Raw genomic sequence first — 13,466 nt, forward strand, 5'->3', positions numbered from 1 at the left:
GATCGTGCCCCCACTAGCAAGTTCAGCATTGTGGCCACGTAGGTTGTCAGATCCGACCCCTCCGCAAGGCCCAAGATCCTCAGATTCTTCCACCTCATGTGGTGATCAAGCTCCTCGAAGCGGTCTTGCCACTTCTTTATGGAGTGCCTCGTGCCCCTCCACCTTGCTCACGAGGACCACGGCCTCCTCTTCTCGTTTAGTGGCCTGCGCCTGCAACGCCTGGATGGCAGCACCCTGGGTCGTCTGAATCTCCGAAAGCTTTTTATTCGTTTCCTGCAGAGAGCTCAGCACCTCAGCCTTAAAATCTGCAAAACCGCGCAGGAGAGCAGCTTGCTGCTCCTGCGCCCACAGCCTCACTCCTCTGGTTGCTCCGCTGGCAGCCATCTTGGAATCCTTCCCCCATTTTTTCTGGGGAGCTGCTGCTGTTTTTTCCCCCTTTCCACTCCGAGTTCGAGTCATGAAATGTGGAGAACGTTGATCACCACACCTTCTCCCACTGGGAAGACGTCGAAAAAAAAAGTTACCGTTTTGGGCTCTAAAAAGAGCCGAAAAAGTCCATTTGAATCAGGAGCTCCCAAATGTGCGGCTTTCCTACGTCATCGCCGCCACCTTTCTAATAGTCCCCTTCCTAAACACATCTGCAGATCCTCCTCACTTCCCTTCCTTTTTAATATTGTCCATAAAAATTGCCTTTTTTAACAAACTTGTGATTAGTCCTAAAGGAAATTTTCAAATGGAAGTAAGCACAGTGAACAATTTTAAGAAAAAGATGCAAGTTATCAATAGGAATGTAATATCATGTGGGTAAAACCAACAATTTGTACATGTGCATTTTAAATTAGGCATAATTTCAAACTGCAGCACAAAAGTAAACCAGACATAAAATCCAATGGCAGGTATTGCCTGGCTGTTCAGCCACATCTTCTGCAGCCACTCCTCCGCAGGCTAATTTACGAACTGTATTGGCAAACATCAAGTCTTAAATATGGAATGGTGTTTGTTAAAAAGTGGAAATCAACATTTAGAATAACAAATGAAATGAAAATCCGCTTATTGTCCACAATAGGCTTCAAATGAAGTTACTGTGAAAGCCTCCAGTCGCCACAGTCCAGCGCCTGTTCAGGGAGGCTGGTACAGCAACTGAACCCGCGCTGCTGGCCTGCCTTGGTCTGCTTTAAAAGCCAGCTATTAGTCCTGTGCTTAAAATGGGGGGCATAATGGTAAGTGTAGGTAGTGGCTTGGTAATACTAGGAACTGAAATATTTCCATACTAGCAGAGACTCAAAATATATTTGCTGTGAAATGAGTATCTTGCAGAACCATTTTAAATCCCCATCTCCTACCATGCCCATTTCTTTCATCTTTCTCATATCAACTCCCTCATATCATCTCCATCCCCCTTTCTTCCTATGCCATCCTCAACCCCTAGTTAATTGTCTTGTGCCCTCATGTTCCCCGTCTCCATCCATTCCAGGCCATTGTCTTTTCTGTCCCTTCCCATGGTATCTTGTTCAACCCACCCTATCCTCAGAAAAGGTAACTTTGGGCTCCCCATCAGGACCCAACCTGCCACCACTGGTTTGCTGCCTCGCGTGCATCACAGGCACAGGTCCGCCAATGTGTATGCCAGGCCTTGCCCCATGAATCAATTTACCGACCAATCAGAAAAATGCAGCAGACAAAAGTTACATATATTATAAATTGTTCCACTGTTATTGATAAAACTGACCAAAATGTGGGTGTTGCAGATTGTTTTAGAGAAGGAGAAAAGCTTTACTTACTTTGGTCCAGGTATACCATTAGTTCAAAATTTTACTGTTGCATTTTGAAGTACCTCTTGCTGTCAGCCATTATTAGCTTCAATTTTTTGCATGCCGCTTTAACAATCCAGGTACAGGCTACTCCGAGTTGGTCACTATTACAAATTGGGCTCAGAGACATTCTCACTAGTTTCAATAATCCTTTTTTCCCTAAACTTTCATTTATCCAAATATAATTGCATTTCATTATTTAGTCGGTCAGTGGGTGCTGCTGGATAGACGAGCATTTAATGATGTGAATGTTGCTGATAGACGATTACCCCGTTGAAAAGTTGTGATAAGCTGCCTTCTTGAAACTGCTGTAGGCAATGTAGTGTAGGTATACTGGAGTGCTGTTAGGAAGGGAGTTCCAGGATTTTGATCCAGTGACCGTGAAGGAACAGCAATATAATGCCAGGTAAGAATGTGAGTGCAATTTGCAGGTAGTGGTGTTTCCAATGCATCTGCTGTCCCTTGTCCTTCTAGTTGGTTGAGGTCATGGGGTTTGGAAGGTGCTGTCAAAGGAACCAGATAACTGTTGTGGGAAGTATCAAAGTTTTAATGTGAATTTGGACCTCCACTGGGATGTCCACGGCTAATGTGCAATGTTGAAGCAGAATGATGGAATCCTGTTATAGCAACCAGAAAAGAACAAGACTGACAGTTCAACAGAAACATCATTCTTACAATGTGAATTTCTCTCTTTACAGTGGTGAGTGGGACTGCAGATGGAGCCAGAGGAGAGTGTTATTATAATCAGTGACACTGAAGGAGAGAATGATGGTGAAACCTCAGTGTTTATTGTGGAAAATTCTACAGGTCTGACTTTAATAATTAAAGATGACAAACTTTAGACATTATTCTTTCATTCCTTATGAACATGCTTGGTCTGTTTGTATTTCCAGCAATTTGTGTTTCACCCTTTCCGTGATCAATGCAACGGGACTCCAAATACAATTTGAAAACACATTACTTAATTTTTAAATTCTTGTGATGTGAATCCTAAAATCAATTGTGTAGTCAATCATTGCAAAATAAATACACCACTTAAATTTTCAAATCCGTGCCCCTTTTTTTTTGTTGAAGGATGTTTTTAAATGGAATTGAAACACCCAAAGGTGAAATGAAGCCCAGGACAGCTGTCAACTTGACCTGTGCACCAGTCATTTAGATCATTTAATGAAATAACAAAATTGTCACTAAAGTAAGTCACCCAAAGTGTCTGTACACATTTATATTAAATTTAATAACATGAAACTGCCCTTTATAACAAAATTGTGCCCAAGTGTCAATGGATTCTTTTCATTTTAATGTGCAGCAATAATTCACAAATATTCTTTGGCGAGACCCACTTAAAAGTTCTTGTTGTCCTTTTCAAGGTTAATCTAAAATCTCAAAATATTGGTTTATAACTTTGTTATTTGCTACATCAAATAGAAATGAAATGAAAATCGCTTATTGTCACAAGTAGGCTTCAATGAAGTTACTGTGAAAAGCCCCTAGTCGCCACATTCCGGCGCCTGTTCGGGGAGGCTGGTAGGGGAATTGAACCGTGCTGCTGGCCCGCCTTGGTCTGCTTTAAAAGCCAGTGATTTAGCCCTGTGTGCTAAACCAGCCCAGATATAGTGATGATTCATACATTTGTAATAATCTGCCACCAAAATTATACAAATTTCACTTGTAAGCCATAGAGTGGCCACCTTTCCTATTTTACTCTTGTGCCAGACTGGAATTAACAAATATTGCAGTTCTCCCATGCGCTCCTTGAATGTTTGCCTTTGCCCATCCTGACCAAGTAACATGGTCGCTCATCCCAAGAAGTCTCGCAGAACTAGATTGGCAATGATTCTGTTCTTATTACACAGTACCCAGTCTAAGATGGCCTGTCCTCTAGTTGGTTCCTCACTGTATTGGTCCAGAAAACCAACCTGTATACATTCCAGGAATTCCTCCTCTACGGTATTGTGGCTAATTTGATTTGCCCAATCTATATGCAGATTAAAATCTACCATTATTACAGATGTCCTTTATCACATGCATCTCTAATTTTGCTATATATTCATCTGATATATCCTAGTTATTTCTACTGACTAGCATATGGCACTGGTAGTAATCCTGACATCACTACCTTTTGAGGTCCGACTTCTCAACTTTTTTCGTAACTCCCTATATTTCATATATTTTATACTCCCAGGGCAGCACGGTAGCCTAGTGGTTAGCACAGCCACCTCACGGCGCTGAGGTCCCAGGTTCGATCCCGGGCTCTGGTCACTGTCCGTGTGGAGTTTGCACATTCTCCCCGTGTCTGCGTGGGTTTCGCCCCCACAACCTAAAAATGTGCAGCGTAGGTGGATTGGCCACGCTAAATTGCCCCTTAATTGGAAAAAATAATTGGGTAATCTAAATTTATAAAAAAAAAACAATTTTTATACTCCCTATATTTTAGGACCTCATCCCTTTTTAAAAAAAACCTATGTCATTGGTACCGATATGTACCATGACCACTTGCTGTTCACACACCCCCCCCCCCCCCCCCCCCCCCCCCCCCCCCCCCCTCCAGAATGTCCTGTAACTGCTCCGAGGCTTCCGTGACTATAGCACCAGGGAGGCAACATACCATCCTGGAGTCGCATTTGTGGCCTATCCATTCCCTTTATAATTGAAACCCCAATAACTATTGCTTTCCCATACTTTTTACTCCTCCCCTCTGCAGCAGGACCAACTGTGGTACAACAAATACGGCTGTTGCAATTTCCCCCCGAAGTGTCATTCCCCTCAACTGTATCCAAAGCGATTATATCAGTTTTTTCTTGAATTTAAAGCTCACTCTGGCTATTCCCCACTCCGGATATGGTGTCTCCCACTGCTTATGCGCAAAGCTCACTGGTTCCTCACAGGGTTTAAATCCTGCCATGGCAGATGGTGAGATTTGAATCCAATAAAAGCTGGAATTAAAAGTCTAATGATTATCATGGAACCATTGTTGGTTGTTGTAAAAGCCCATTTGCTTCCCTAATGTCCTTCTTTGATGGAAGAAAATCTGCCATCCTCACCCGGTCTGGACTATATGTGACTCCAGATCCACAGCAATGTGGTTGACTCTTAAATGCCCTCTGAAATGACCACTCAGTTCAAAACAGTTGGGGATGGGCAATAAATGCTGGCCCGGCCGGCGATGCTGACATTTAGTTACACGACTTTCATAAAAGACACATAACTGTATTCTGTAATCCAGCAAATTAATTTGTGAATAGTTGAGTTTTGGTTTAAAAATCTGTTCAATTTTTTCATAGAAGTTGCTGATGCAGCCAAGGAAAAAAGCACTGAAGTAATTGATGAAGAATGTGGACTTGCCATTACATACAGTAAAAAGGGCAATGTGATGCCACATGCACGTTACGACTGTGTGGAGCAAGACTTTATGTAAGTACCTTTTGAGGGCTGATTGAAAACAGCTAGTTAGTTGTGAAAGATTTTCAAGTTTGTTACACTTGATGCTTAGTTATCTCTGAAGATCCATCTTTTTTGCAGTGATTATATGCCTGTAATGCAGTAACTGATTGTTCTAATCGGTTAACTAATGTTATAGTTTAACTGGTACACACCAACAAATTGAACAATGGGTTTCTCTGTTTCAGAAACACTAGACAACTTGCCACACAATTTTCAGTCAGTATATGTTAAATGTTTTGTAGCTTTTGTTTGAGACCATAATTCGTACTTTAATTTGAGTCAGGTGATCTCCATCAAATACTTGTGCTACGGCTGAAGTGTCTAAACTATGTCTTTTGCGAGACATCAAGCTCTTGTGCTTTGCCAGCTTGGGCATCTCATTCCTATTTAAGGTTATACGATTCTGACAAATAATAATCTTTATTGTCACAAGTAGGCTTGCATGACACTACAATGAAGTTATTGTGAAAATCCCGTGGTCTCCACATTCCGGCGCCTGCTCAGGTACACGGAGGAATAATTCAGAATGTCCAAATTAACTGATAGCACATATTCGGGACTTGTGAGAAGAAGCCGGAGCATCCGGAGGAAACCCACACAGACACTGGGAGAATGCACAAAAATATGACCCAAGCCGGGAATCGAACCTGGGACCCTGGCGATGTGAAGCAACAGTGATAACCACTGTGCTACCGTGCCAACAAGTGATCCAGGAGCCACTTGGGTGCAGATGGAATCGAGGTCATGTAGGGGGTCTGGACTGAGGGCATTGGGGACGGCCTCACTCCCGTTCTCACCGACACCATATTCGTCAAATCTAGTGTTTCCACTTTGAAGATATGGAGACAATTTCAACAGCATTTTAAATTGGGGTCAGTATTGAAGCTGGTTGCCATTTGTGCTAATCATCTGTTCGAACCTGTGAGATTGGATGCCACTTTTTGGGGGTGGGAGGGATAGTGGCTGGAGAGAGTGGGTGATCTGTTCCTGGAGGGGCGGTTTGTCAGTCTAGAGGAAATGATGGAAAAGTTTGGGCACTAGCATTCAGACTTATTCAGATACTTACCCAAGACGGGAATTGAACCTGGGACCCTGGCGCTGTGAAGCAACAGTGCTAACCACTATGCTACCGTGCTACCCAACATGGGTCATCAACTTCTCTCTGCAGAAACTGCCTGACCTGAATATTCCGATACTTTCTGTTTTTTATTCAAATTTCCAATAGTTCTTTTTATTTGACGTTTGTTTTTATTATTTGCTAATTATTCTATTCGAATTTGTTAACGCTGGAGATTTTTTATATTGTTTCATCATTGGCAGACATCTTTACATCACCTTTTGGTGTGACTGATTTATTTTTTAAAAATAAGTTTGACTACCCAATTAAGGGGCAATTTAGCGTGGCCAATTTCACCTACCCTGCACATCTTTGGGTTGTGGGGGTGTAACCCATGGGGAGAATGTGCCAACTCCACACGGACAGTGACCCGGGGCCAGGATCGAACCCGGGTCCTCAGCGCTCTGAGGCAGCAGTGCTGACCACAGTGCCATTGTGCTGCCCCTGATGTATGCAACTGCATTGAAATATTTGAATTTAATCTTGTGTCGACATTCAAGACTCTGATAGATGTGAGTGGCTTACAGTCAAAAAACGTAGACATCTCCCTTTCATGATATCTCCTTTGTCTGCAAAATAGCAATGTTAATTCTCTGTAAACCACTGCCATGGCCTCATTAAATTCAGGGACTGACTCGAGGCCAATTTTGGGTGCATGAATTTCAATTCAACAATTAAAAAAGATGTATTAAAAAAGATGTAATATACTGATGAAAAAGAAATATTTCGAAAGAAAATGTTTTAAAAAGAAATTTAAAGTGTCTAATTCATTTTTGTTTTCCAATTAAGGGGCAATTTAGTGTGGTCAGTCCACCTACCCTGCACATCTTTGGGTTGTGGAGGTGAGACCTCCGCTGACACTGGGCGAATGTGCAAACTCCACACTGGCAGTGAGCCAGGGCTGGGATCGAACCCGGGTCCTCGGCTGCCATGAGACAGCAGTGCTAACCACTGCATCACCATGCCGCCCTAAAGAAAGATATTTTTGAACTTTGAGTCAGCATCATGCACACTCCTAGTCAAAATTAATCTTCTCTGCATTATCAGTGCCTTTTTGTTTTTAAATGCTGAGTACCCAATTATTTTTTTTTCTAATTAAGGGGCAATTTAGCATGGCCAATCCACCTAACCTGCACACCTTTGGGTTCTGGGGGTGAAATCCATGCAGACATGGGGAGAATGTGGAAACTCCACAAGGACAGTGATCTAGGGCCGGGATTTAAAACTACGTCCTCAGCGCTGTGGTTCCAGTGCTAACCACTGTGCCACATGCTGCCCTCATCAGTGCCTTTTTTAAAAATAAATTTAGTGTACCCAATTATTTTTTTCCAATTAAGGGGCAATTTAGCGTGGCCAATCCACCTACCCTGCACATTTTATTTGGGTTGTGGGGGCGAAACCCACACAAACATGGATCAGTGCCTTTTTTGACTAAATGTCAATAATACATCCCTTCTGCCCTGGCTCAGTTTTATTTCTACTTTCCAAACAAGTTACCTTTTTATCCTTCAGAAGATTAACACCTGTGTTGCATATATCTACAGGGAAATGGGTGGATATTTGTTGTAACCCCCATAGAGACTGATAACTTTTAAAGTTGTGGATTTCCCACTTACCTATGAAAAGGATCACATGACAACTTCAAGTTTTAAGACTTAATGTAATAAACAAACTAAAATCAACATTGACTGAAATCTCAAGTCCCATATGTTTCATCATCATCTTCCCGAACATACACAATTAACACTTACCCACTCTCTCTCCGGGGTCTCTGAGTCTCTAAGTCTGACAGTGGTAAGGGCGGCTTCTCCCTCCATTGTGACCAGGTATGAAAGTTTACACTTCACGCATATTCTCCCCGTGTTTGTGTGGATTTCGCCCCAGGGTAGGTGGATTGACCATGCTAAATTGCCCCTTAATTGGAAAAAATGAATTGGGCACTCTAAATTTGATAATAAAAGAAGTTTGCACTTCACTTTATTTTTATTTTTTATTTTTTTAAATTTAGAGTACCCAATTCATTTTTCCAATTAAGGGGCAATTTAGCGTGGCCAATCCACCTACCCTGCACATCTTTGGGTTGTGGGGGCGAAACCCACGCGAACACTGGGAGAATGTGCAAACTCCACACGGACAGTGACCCAGAGCCGGGAATGAACCTGGGACCTCGGCGCTGTGAGACACAGGGCTAACCCACTGCGCCACCGTGCTGCCTGCACTTCACTTTATAGGAATCTATGCATGGAGCCAGAGGAAATGGGCGAGGTACTAAATTAGTACCTTGCATCATTTTTCACCAAAGAGAAGGACTTGGTGAATGATGAGTCTGAGGAAGGATGTGTAGGTAGTCTGGGTCACATTGAGATCAAAAAGGAGATGTTGGGCGTCTTGGATAAATTAAGGTAAATAAGTCCCCCGAACATGATGGGATCTACCCCAGAATACTGAGGGAGGCAAGGAAATTGCCGGGACCTTGACAGGAATCTTTATATCCTCACTGGCTATGGGTGAGGTCCCAGAGAACTGGAGAATAGCTAATGTTGTTCCAGGATATTATAGGCCGGTGAGCTTTGTGTCAGTGGTAGGGAAATTTAGGTCCGAGGCCAACCAAGTACTTCGAGAAGATGTTGGCAGAGCTGTTGGAGTGGGGGGGGGGGGGGAAGAACTGTCCTGATATGAGTTGGACAGGGCACATCGGTCGCTAAGGCCCAAACCAAAAGCAAACGAACCACCAAGGACAGTTTTTATAATATGCTTCCATAAGTTTCGCGTTAAGGAGAAGGTCCTGCGTTGGGTGGAGCAAAGGTGTGAGATGAAATGGGAAGGCGTTGGAATATACCAAGACTTGATGGTGGAGAAGGCGGATGGCCTTCGGTTGGGTGAAGGCGGCACTCTTATAGCAAAGGCGTGAAGTTTGGCGTGGCCGACCCAGCGAAGCTGAAGGTGACCCAGAATTTGAGGGACTCCTACTTCGAGGTGGCGGAGGCGTTTGTGAAGGCCGAAGGACTGGATTGAAATGAGAGATCGGACTGAGCTTGGGACTTGGACTGTGCCTTTATCTCTCTTTTTGGTTGTTTCTTGTTCTGTATTTGTTGGGGCAACGGCTGGGTTTTGCCAGCTGGTTGGTTGAACGGGGGAGGGGATTGTTTATAGTTGGTTACAATTATATTGGACTTTGGGGTTATGACGGTTTTCTGGGGCACTTGTTTTGTTTGTTTTTGTTTTCAGGCTCTGGGTCATGGTAGAGGGGAGCCTGGGCAGAGACATCCACACTAACAAGTGAAGGTTGGCTAGTGAACGGGAGTGCGGTGGTCAGAATAGTGACGTGCAACATGAGGGAGTTGTGGTGGGTGCCAGTAAAGAGATCAAGGGTTTTTACACACTTGAGCTTAAAAGCCGACATGGCGATGTTGCAGGAGACCCATCTGACGGTGAGGGATCAAGTGAGGCTTGGGAACGGTTGGGTGAGTCAGGGTTTCTACTCTGGATTCGATAGCACGGCTGGGGGGATGGTATAGTGGTATTGGTGGGCAAGAGAGTGAAGTTTGAAATGGAGACGGTGGTGGCGGACCAGGGAGTCAGGACATGATAGTGACGGGCTCTAGAGGGAGGTTGGTGGCATTGGCGAGTGTATACGGCACCAACTGGAATGTTGTGGGGTTTGTGAAGAGGGTGCCGGGTGCCATCCAGGATCTAGATACCCATGAGTTGATAGTGGGGGAGGATTGGAACATGGTGCAGGAACTAAAGGTGAGCAGGTCTCAGCTGCGCTCGCTGGCCCAGTCGAGTGGGGGTGAAGGTTTTGGCAGGGCTTCGATGGTAGGAGTAGACCCGTGGAAGTTCTCCCCGAGTGAACGGGAGAATTCATTTTTTTTTCTCTCCCCGGTACACCAGTGTACTTGAGGATTGACTTTTTCATGGTGGGAAAGCGCTAATGGCTGGAGTACTCGGCAAATCTGATTTTGATCCATGCTCTGCATTGGTTGGATGTGGTTTGGAGAAGAGGATGGCCTGGAAGCTGGGTGGCGAATGGATGTGGGGTTGTTAGCGGCCAGGAGAATCTGCGATAAGATTGGGAAGGTGATCGAGAAATCTTTTGGGTTTTAATTACACCGGGGTTGTTTTGAAGTCGGCGGCAGATTAACAAAGTATTTAAGGAGTTTAATAGGGATCTATATAGGTTGGAGCCAGAGCTTTATAGGGATCTATATTGATTGGAGTCACTGGAGGAGTGAGGGATGAGACAATTCTGTACGGGTTGGAGGATCTGAGGCGGGATGAGGAGGATAGAGCAGGGTTGGAAAGGCTGGTGGGGGAGCAAGAGGTGATTGGGTAGATGCAGGCAGGGAAGGCAGCCTGGGATCCCAGTTGAAATCTAAGGACATGCTGGCGCCATTGATGATAGGAATGTTTGAGGATGTGATAGGGGTGTCTTGCACAAACGTTGGGGCAAGTTTTTATTGCGTTGCTGCTAAAGAAGGTTAAGGACCCAGTGTCATGCAGGTCATGTAGACTCATATATCTGCTGAATGTAGATGCCAGGATATTGGGAAAGGTGTCAGCGTCACGGTTGAAGGTATGCCTACCAAAGATGATTGGGGAGGATCAGATGGGGTTCGTGAAGGGAAGGCAGTTGTTCACTAATGTGAGGAGGTTGAATGTGGTCCTGTCTCCGGCGGAGAGAAAGGAGACCGAGGTGGTGACGGCGCTAGACGCAGAGATGGCATTTGATTGGGTAGAGTGGGGTTACTTGATTTATCATAGAATTTACAGTGCAGAAGGAGGCCATTCGGCCCATCGAGTCTGCACTGGCTCTTGGAAAGAGCACCCTACCCAAGGTCAACACCTCCACCCTATCCCCATAACCCAGTAACCCCACCCAACACTAAAGGCAATTTTGGACACTAAGGGCAATTTATCATGGCCAATCTACTTTACCTGCACATCTTTGGACTGTGGGAGGAAACCGGAGCACCCGGAGGAAACCCACGCGCACACACGGGGAGGATGTGCAGACTCCGCACAGACAGTGACCCAAGCCAGAATCGAACCTGGGACCTGGAGCTGTGAAGCAATTATGCTATCCACAATGCTACCGTGCTACGGGCAAGCGCACAGCTCCCCAAGTTTTGCCTCCTAGACTTGTTTTCCATTAGCTCTGAGCCCTTTGTTGAACTCTGCCACCCCTCCGCAGCTCATGAACAAAGAACAAAGAAAATTATAGCAAGGAACAGGCCCTTCGGCCCTCCCAGCCTGCGCCAATCTTGATCCTTTATCTAAACCTGTCGCCTATTTTCCAAGGATCTACTTCCCTCTGTTCCCCGCCCATTCATATATCTGTCTAGATGCATCTTAAATTATGCTATCGTGCCTGCCTCTACCATCTCCGCTGGCAAAGTGTTCCAGGCACCCACCAACGTCTGCGTAAAAAAAAAAAACTTTCCACGCACATCTCCCTTAAACTTTCTCCCTCTCACCTTGAAATCGTGACCCCGTGTAATTGGCACCCCCACTCTTGGAAAATGCTTGTTGCTATCCACCCTGTCCATACCTCTCAGTTTTGTAGACCTCAATCAGGTCCCCCCTCAACCTCCGTCTTTCCAACTAAAACAATCCTAATCTACTCAACCTTTCTTCATAGCTAGCGCCCTCCATGCCAGGCAACATTCTGGTGAACCTCCTCTGCACCCTCCAAAGCATCCACCTCCTTCTGGTAATGTGGCGACCAGAACAGCACGCAGTATTCCAAATGTGGCCTAACCAAAGTCCCATACAACTGTAACATGAGCTACCAACTCTTGTACTCAATACTCCGTCCGATGAAGGCAAGCATGCTGTATGCCTTGACCACTCTTATCGACCTGCGTTGCCACCTTCAGGGTACAATGGACCTGAACTCCCAGTTCTCTCTGTACATCAATTTTCCCCAGGACCCTTCCATTGACCGTTTAGTCAGCTCTTGAATTGGATCTTCCAAAATGCATCACCTCGCATTTACCTGGATTGAACTCCATTTGTCTGCCCAACTCTCCAATCTATCTATATTTTGCTGTATTTTCTGACAGTCCCCCTCGCTATCTGCAACTCCACCAATCTTTTTTTTAAAAATTATTTTTTTCCAATTAAGGGGCAATTTAGCGTGGCCAATCCACCTAGCCTGCACATCTTTGGGTTGTGGGGGTGAAACCCACGAAAACACTGGGAGAACATGCAAACTCCACACGGACAGTGACCCAGGGCCGGGATTCGAACCCGGGTCCTCAGCTCCGTAGGCAGCAATGCTAACCACTGTGCCACCGTGCTGCCTAAACTCCACCAATCTTAGCATCATCTGCAAACTTGCTAATCAGACCACTTATATCTTCGTCCAGATCATTTATGTATATCACAAACAACAGTGGTCCGAGCACGGATCCCTGTGGAACACCACTTATTTATCTAGGTGAGCTGGTTACTGTGTTGCGACAATGCCTTCTCCACCCCAACTTCTCTCTTTGCTCCCGCACCGCGACCAACGTCTTCATCACTACTGCCTTTACTGGGGCAATCTCCTCCTCCACCCAGTCTTTCAGTGAAGTCATCATCTCCCTCCGAAGCACCCCTTGGGAAGCAGCCTCTCAAACTCCACTCTCAGCACCTCGGTTAGAGTTTCCACCATGAGGGGAGCGGCCCCACCATCTTTTTTCCTACAGGACTCGCAGCCTCGCTTGCCGGCGGACATTTACTTCCCACCCGTTTCTTTCCAGCACCTTTCTTTTGAGGCGTCAACATTCCTTGTCTTCATTATGACTTCCCACACTAACTCATCCACAAACCAGCCGTGAAACCGGGCACAAAAGTCTAATAACCAGAGGCTCTAGCAGGAGGCACCTGACATGCAGCCTCCACCAGGCACTGCATGGTGGCACAGTGGTTAGCACTACTGCATCATGGCACCTTGGTCCCATGTTCGATCCCTGGGTCACTGTCCGTGTGGAGTTTGCATATTCTCCTCGTGTTTGCGTGAGTTTCAGCCCCACAACCCAAAGATGTGCAGGGAGATGGATTGGCCAGGCTAGCTTAACCCTTTATTTGAAAAAATTAATTGGGTACTCTAA

The 13,466-nt window shown here is 45.2% G+C and overlaps 1 protein-coding gene across 6 annotated transcripts in view; it reads left to right on the top strand.

Moving 5' to 3' along the window:
- The window catches only part of zgc:112980 (uncharacterized protein LOC503706 homolog), a 126,308-nt gene that overhangs the window by 40,459 nt on the left and 72,383 nt on the right, over positions 1-13,466 (top strand). For 5 of the 6 annotated variants that reach the window (XM_038819405.1, XM_038819409.1, XM_038819408.1 and 2 more), the window contains exons 2-3: positions 2,510-2,618; positions 5,093-5,222. In XM_038819405.1, the coding sequence (XP_038675333.1) occupies positions 2,528-2,618; positions 5,093-5,222 (221 nt within the window). In that variant the 5' untranslated portion in view covers positions 2,510-2,527. The remainder of the gene's footprint in view (positions 1-2,509; positions 2,619-5,092; positions 5,223-13,466) is intronic. The other variant, XM_038819406.1, reaches the window with a different exon arrangement.

Source organism: Scyliorhinus canicula, chromosome 15 (genome assembly GCF_902713615.1).
Source record: "Scyliorhinus canicula chromosome 15, sScyCan1.1, whole genome shotgun sequence".
NCBI lineage: Eukaryota > Metazoa > Chordata > Chondrichthyes > Carcharhiniformes > Scyliorhinidae > Scyliorhinus > Scyliorhinus canicula.